We start from the raw sequence: 6,624 nt of genomic DNA, 5'->3' as shown, positions 1-6,624 counted from the left end.
ACCCAGAGACAGGCCAGTCCATCTCATGTCACCAGAGATGTTGTGTTGGGAACAGAAACACATGTAGGTGCTGGAGCAGCAGCAGCAGCAGCTGGTGGCATTGATGAAATGATCAAGGAAGTCACCAGACCGTGTTAACTGATCGTGACATACCATGCTGCAAGTCAGCAAATTTCAGAGAAATTCTGAGGAAACTATTACAAACAACTGTCAACCTATTTCATGGTGGGTATTAACCAAGGCCCCTAAATAAAATTAAAAAAAAAAAACAAAAAAAACTTCTCATTTCTGTGGAATTTCCTTTTTATAAGAAGGGGCCAATCTATGAGTGGGTATATATTGCAGTGGCACTCCTGAGGATTCAAACAGTTCTTTCTCCAGGGAGAAGACTGAAGGAACGGTTCAGCTGCCTGTTCTGAGACTCTGCTTCAAGGTAAGCTCCTACTCCTTCCTCACCATTCATTAAAATATACAAAGGTTTTCCTGAGCTTTGCAAAAAAAAAATATCTATAAAAAAACCTAGGCTGGAGTTGCTGAACTCCAAGGACCAATCAGAGCTGATCCATGCACTGAATGTTGCAGCACTTTAGTATTCTCTGTCAGTCAGGAGGGCAAGGAGAGAAGGAGGGATTTGGGAAAGAAACTCAAGCCAGCTAACCTGAAAATGAATATGCAAGTGTTGAATAAGAAAGAGGGTTAGTTTGTTGAGCAGCAGAACTCCACCCATGATCTTGCATGAGGCCTTTGGACAAACACAGATGACCGTAGTGGAAAATTCACTCTAGGTCCTGTTTGGGAAATCCAACAACTCTGTCAACTTGGAAATCATATAAAAGCAGCCAATCTGAGACTGCAGCAGAGGCATTTGAGAATCCTCTGCCACTTTGGAGCTGCAATCAGAATTCTGAGCTGCTCTTTGTCATTGAAAGTTTTTATCTATGTATATATTAAGTTAGATTTGAAGTTAGTTAGATAAATTTTAATCTCATTGTGTGGGTAACCCTAAAGGACTTCTCAGTCACTTCTCAGCTTGATTTGGGCAAATAGGGCCGTGATCTGCAGAATACTGTAAGAAGTCACTGCCTGTGGGTCATGTTCTCAGTTTCCAGCTCATGGGTCACCACGTTCCTGGTGCAGGGGTTGAAAAGAGAAATAGGACAAGATATCTTGGGTCAGAGTAGGTCTGTGTGTAGCTCAACATCCTGAATGCAATAGAAATGGAGAGATGAGGGTCAGGGAGAAGAATAAGAAAAGAGCAAATGTGCAAGGTGACTTGTCAAGCCTTCAGCAGCCCTCAGCTCAGACCCTTCCCAGCCAAAGGTGGGCTTTGTGCTTTAGAGGCTGTGGCAGCTTTCTCTCCCTGGAGCCCTTCAACCTGCCTGTCCTACCTGCCTTATTCCAAATCCTGATGATAATAAATTACTCCACTGAATGTCTGGCCATGCAAATGGAAGCATCCCTGCCATCCCAAACCTGTGCTGCCTCTGAAAGGACACAAAGCCCCTTGCTTGGTTGCCAGCATCCCAGGGAGATTTTCAGCAGTTTTCTCATAAAGGAATGATCTTACTGACTGCTGAGAATCACATCAGTACTGAGAAAGACAAAATGGGACAGCTGGCTGTGTGAGAAATTCCTGCAATGGTGCCTTTGACTGTACAGGAAAATCCATCATCACAGCTGAAGATGGGCATCAGCAGGAATCCCAAGCACCCACAGGAAGAGCTGCCCCCCTCCCATCAGTGCTTGCATTGCAGCAGCCATTGTGCTGATAAGACAGAGGTGTTATCCCTCGTGTTTGCTGCTACCATCTGCTTGGCCTCTTCATTTTCTCTCTCCACGTGTCTGCAAGTTCAGAGTCTGGGGTTGGATAATGTGGAAATGCAGGGTGAGCAGCAGGACACCCCTTGCCCAATGTCAGCTGAGAGGCAGGACCCCAAGTGCATCATTTGTGTTCAGGATTGGGTGTGACAGGAGGAGCTGTGTCTGTGTGAACCTGGATGGGGCCAGAGACATGTAGGAAGTGCAGCAGTGCTGTTCTTTCCCTGCCCAATGCCCCATGAGATTCAAGCCCAGCTCAGCATTGCAGGGGGCTGAGCAGAGTCCATGCCCAGCTGCAGGTGTCTGCTGTGGGGAGGTGCTCAGAGCAGGAGGGAGGTGGGAAAAGGTGACCTTGTCCAAGGGCTGTGCCTCACTTGCAAGATAATTTGCAGTGAGAGATGATTACACTCGTGGAGGATTTGTCTCCTTCCTCACCCAGGCTGACTTCTCCCACTGCTGCCTCCTCCTCTGGGCACCTAAACCCTGGTTTAGATTTCACTCTTATTGCCCTCATGATTTTTCCATCTCCAGGAGGACAGAAATTACTCCTTTCCTGGTCTCTCATAATCCCCTCCTCTGCCAGTTCTGTCCCCCTGCACAAAAAGCCTCCAGGCCATGCCCAGCTCTCTCCCAGCTGAGTGTCCCTCTTCATTTGCCTTGCAGGGGAGCAAGAGCCCTTCACTGAAATCCTCCCACGATGCTGGGGCTGCTGCTGCTGCAGATGTTGGCGAGCTGCCTCTGGCTGGGACACAGCGAGGTGGTGAAGTCCTTTACACGTTGTCCTCAGTTTTTCTATGAACAGACCCCCCCAAATGATGTCCTGCGTCCAACGAACGCAGCCCGGATCTGCCAGGTCTATGCAAACAAATATCGCTTTGCCACCCTGTATGACAGAAACAGGAGAATTCCAGTGTACTCTGCTTACAAATACGAGCGTGGACCTGGAGACAGATATGACTCATGGTTTGTTGAGCCCCAGGTGAGTGTCTCTCTTACAGCACATCACACTGCACTCACTCAGAGATGAGCTGCAGCATTTATATTACCACTTCTACTTCCTACCACCCCACTGCACACATGAAAATTTACACACTGCATGGGAATTTAATTCTTTTACTTCAAACACCTGCACCACATGGTTCCTCTGATGCATCTGAGACATCAGCAGGAGGATGAGATGAATCATATTCCAGAGTTGCCCAGTTTTCTGCCTTCACCTGACAGCAACAGCAAATCAGATTAATTTGCATTACATTACAAAGTCAAATGATTCCCCTCCCTATGTCCTGCTGTGGTGGGGGACCAAGTGATGGGGAAAAGGCACCCCAGGGAGGCTAAACTTGAGGGACCAACTGTCCTGCTGGGATCTGCTCCTCACTTTGCCCTGAGTTGTTCTGCACCACTGACAGAGCTCATCTGCTCCCAGTGAAGAGTCAAACATGCTTGGTGAGGGGTGTGAGAGAAGTGAGGAGAAACTCAGAAGGAGTGAGATGGCCCAGGGACAAAGCTTTGGGGGAAAAGGCACAGGAGATGAGAGGGTCAGCTTAACTGTGGAGAGATTTCTATAGTGATGTTTCAGGCAGTGAAAGGTGAGGAGCATCAGTGTCTCTCCAGTCAGAAGGGTGTGATCTCCATGCATGGGCAGTGACCCCTGAGCACCTTTGGCTCAGGCTTGATCCAGAAGGATCCAGCAGACAGACAGAACTCCAAAGCTATGGAGCCCTCACAAATGTCCTTCAGACCTGCAGGAACACAGTCCAGGCCAATTGTAGAATAGAAAGGCAATAAATTCAGGACCTTTTCATGGGCAGAGTAGGGGGAGAATTTTGTGTGAAAAGTGGAAGATCATAATGTCCAGTTCCAGAAGAAGGCTAAATATGCTTCCCTACAGATGACTAGCAACCTGTTGGAGTGATGAAAAAAATAATGGTTCACAATTCTTACTCACGTGAACATGAGCAATTATTCTCCTCTTGCACCACTGCAGCCTCCAAGTTAGCGAGGCATAAAAACTTCTGTCATTTTGTAGAATCGGAGAGTGATTTGTATTGGTAGGAACCTTAAAGATCATCTCAATACAAACCCCCTGCATTGGCCAGGCCAGAATGCTCCAATCCCATTACTGGTCTTCTCTTCCTACACAATAGACACAGGATACCTGGAAAAATCTTTAATTTTGTTAACTTTCTCCAGAGGCCTTTTTGGAGTACTAGCAGTTTCGCCAGGAGTCTTTTGGGATTACAGGATCCTCTCAGAGGCTGATCATTTGTAACTTCTTTTCAGTGATGCTGCAGAAAATGCTCCCTGGCCCAGATCAGCTCTCAGACACATTCTTAGCACTGCTGGAACGGATTCCATTTACATGGAGATCTTTTGGCTTACTGAGAAAATATGTTCATCCTTGAAGAAACTGCAGCCCTCCCAGGGAATCCTCAGCTCCAGGACTAATTTCCTGTCACATCTGCCTGGGTATGGGGTTAGAGGAGGCAACCTCTGGTGTTCCAGGACTGGGGTACATCTGTAGCAACCACATATAAAATCACAGAATCACAGAACAACAGAATCACAGAGTGGTATGAGGGTATCCATGGAGAGCCCTGGGCAGATGTGGGCTGTGGAGACAGGAGGAAAGAGATGCAGATTTGTCAGGGAAGGTGTCTCACCAAAGTCATCTTTCAGTCCTAGGAGGGGGAAATGCTCCTTGTTTCATGCATCCATCCATGCTCCCAGCACAGGCTGCAGACTGAATCACAAAGGTCAAAAGACAAAATGAGAGCAGTCACATTCTGAGCTGCATTCTAGTTAAATATTTGTGTTCACACAGGAAAGGCATGTCTATGATTTCTCTTAGATTCCTCCATTTTTCTGCATTGAGATGACAGAAAATGGGCTTTTAACAATCAGAGATGTCTGTTTCATGGTAATCTGTTTCATTCCATGCCTGCTCAGTACTGACACCTTTTCCTCTTCTTACCCTCTCAAGCTCATCAATGAAACTTACGACAAGTCTATGGATGAAGAGGCTTCCATCGCAAAAAAGTACAACATCACTCCACCGGATATTGCCCTGAGTCAGGCTATTGACCAAGACTACAGAGATGCCCTGGGTCTGGACCCTGGTCACTTGTGTCCCAGTGGCCACCAAAATGGCAACGACAGCAAGTGGGCTACCTTCACCCTCACCAACATAGTGCCCCAGGACATGGTATTCAACCAGGGTACCTGGCATGACTACGAGGAAGTAAAAATGCCCGAAAAAACCCAGGGCTGTGACACCACCTATGTCATCACAGGTGCTGTGCCTGGGAACACCAATATCTCCAATGGGAGGGTTAATGTACCCAGCCACATCTGGTCAGCTGCCTGCTGCCTGAAGGGCAAAAAACCCATTAAGGCTTGGGGAGCCATTGCGAAGAACGAGAGAAACAACGACAGGGTAAAGATCATTGATCTGGCAGAGCTGGAGAAGAGGTTGACCAAGCTCTATGACATGAAAGGGGTTGATCTGTTCAAGAATGCCTGTGGCCAGAAATAAGTCTCACATCCTTGATGGAAAAGGTTCAGGAGATTTTCCAACATGTCACAGAATCACAGAATGGGTTGGTTTTGATGGGACATTAAAGCCTTCAGGATCATCTCATTTTGACTTGCGTGCCAAGGGCAGGGGCACCTTCCACTACCCTAGGATATTCCAAGCCCTCCCCAGCCTGGCCTTAAACGCTTGCAGGGATGGGGCAGTCAAAACAGCTCTGGGTAACTTTTGCTCGTACCACAGCCTGCTCCCAGGAATTTCCTTCTTTAGAATATCCCTGCCCTCCATCAGTGTGAAACCATTCCCTCTTGTCCTGTCACTCCATACCCTTGTCCAAAGACCCCCTCCAGCCCTCTTAGACATCCTGGAGGTACTGGACTCTCTGGAGTCTTCTCCAGGCTCAACATCCCCAGCTCTCTCACCCTCTCTCCAGAGCAGACGTGCTCCAGCCATCAGAGCACCTTCATGGCCTGCACTGGACTCCACTCCAGCAGCTTTGTATCCTTCTCGTGCTGTGGGCCCCACAGCTGGAGGCAGCACTGCAGCTGGGCTCTCACCACAGCAGAGCAGAGGGGGACAAATGTCCTGTGCAGCTTCTGTGCTGCTTCCTTGTCTGCTGTGTTTCCAGCTCTGTCCCTCAGGGCACCTCCTCCTCTGCCCAAAGGCACAAAGACGTGGGCACAGCCTCCAGCTGCTTTGCTTTGCTGCCCATCTCAGGAGAGAGCTCTCAGGGACGAGTCCTCTCCTCCTTAGCTGTCCCCGACAGTGTGCAGCTGACTTGTCCCTCACCTCCTTAGCAAGGCTGTGGGACCAGGGCACCTCAGGCTGCCCAGATATCTTGTCTGCACATCTCCATGTCTGCAGATCCCCAAACCCCAACAAGGATTCTGGACAACCTGCTCTAGCTCCTCCTGCTTGAGCCTGGAGTGTGGACTAGAAGATCTTGAGAAGTCCCTCCAAAACCCAACAATTCAGTGATTCTGTGATCCTGGGACATGCTTTTGTGTGCTTGCTTTTGAAACTGCACCTTGAGAGCTGCACCTGTTGTATCAGACAGGCAGGCTTTGGCATCAGATACATAGAAAGCTTAGAGCAGCCTAAGATAAATTCCTGGGATGTACTCCTTGCAAACCTTCATTCTCTGCTCTGCTTCTGAAGCTTTTCTGCAACTTTATGGGAAATTGATTTGTGGAAATGTATTTTATGGTTTTAAAAGATCAATGTATGCCTCATCATTTTGTTTCAAGAGCTTCCAATAAAAGTAATTTGCTGCA

The 6,624-nt window shown here is 48.0% G+C and overlaps 1 protein-coding gene across 1 annotated transcript; it reads left to right on the top strand.

The window, feature by feature from the left end:
• Positions 1 to 296: 296 nt before the first annotated feature.
• Positions 297 to 6,624, top strand: LOC148223769 (endonuclease domain-containing 1 protein-like). Its single transcript, XM_088165973.1, has 3 exons — positions 297 to 433; positions 2,482 to 2,797; positions 4,802 to 6,624. Exons 2-3 carry the CDS (start codon positions 2,516 to 2,518, stop codon positions 5,351 to 5,353), a joined length of 834 nt encoding a protein of 277 aa, XP_088022099.1. The 5' UTR covers positions 297 to 433; positions 2,482 to 2,515; the 3' UTR covers positions 5,354 to 6,624.

Source organism: Sturnus vulgaris, chromosome 5 (genome assembly GCF_052056855.1).
Source record: "Sturnus vulgaris isolate bStuVul1 chromosome 5, bStuVul1.hap1, whole genome shotgun sequence".
Classification (NCBI taxonomy): Eukaryota; Metazoa; Chordata; class Aves; order Passeriformes; family Sturnidae; genus Sturnus; species Sturnus vulgaris.
This window is presented reverse-complemented; position numbering and strand designations above follow the sequence as displayed.

Coding starts and splice junctions, on each gene's coding strand:
- LOC148223769 (XM_088165973.1), top strand. CDS start 2,516: ATGCTGGGGCTGCTGCTGCTGCAGATGTTGGCGAGCTGCCTCTGGCTG. Junction 2,798..4,801: donor CATGGTTTGTTGAGCCCCAG/GTGAGTGTCTCT, acceptor TACCCTCTCAAG/CTCATCAATGAAACTTACGA.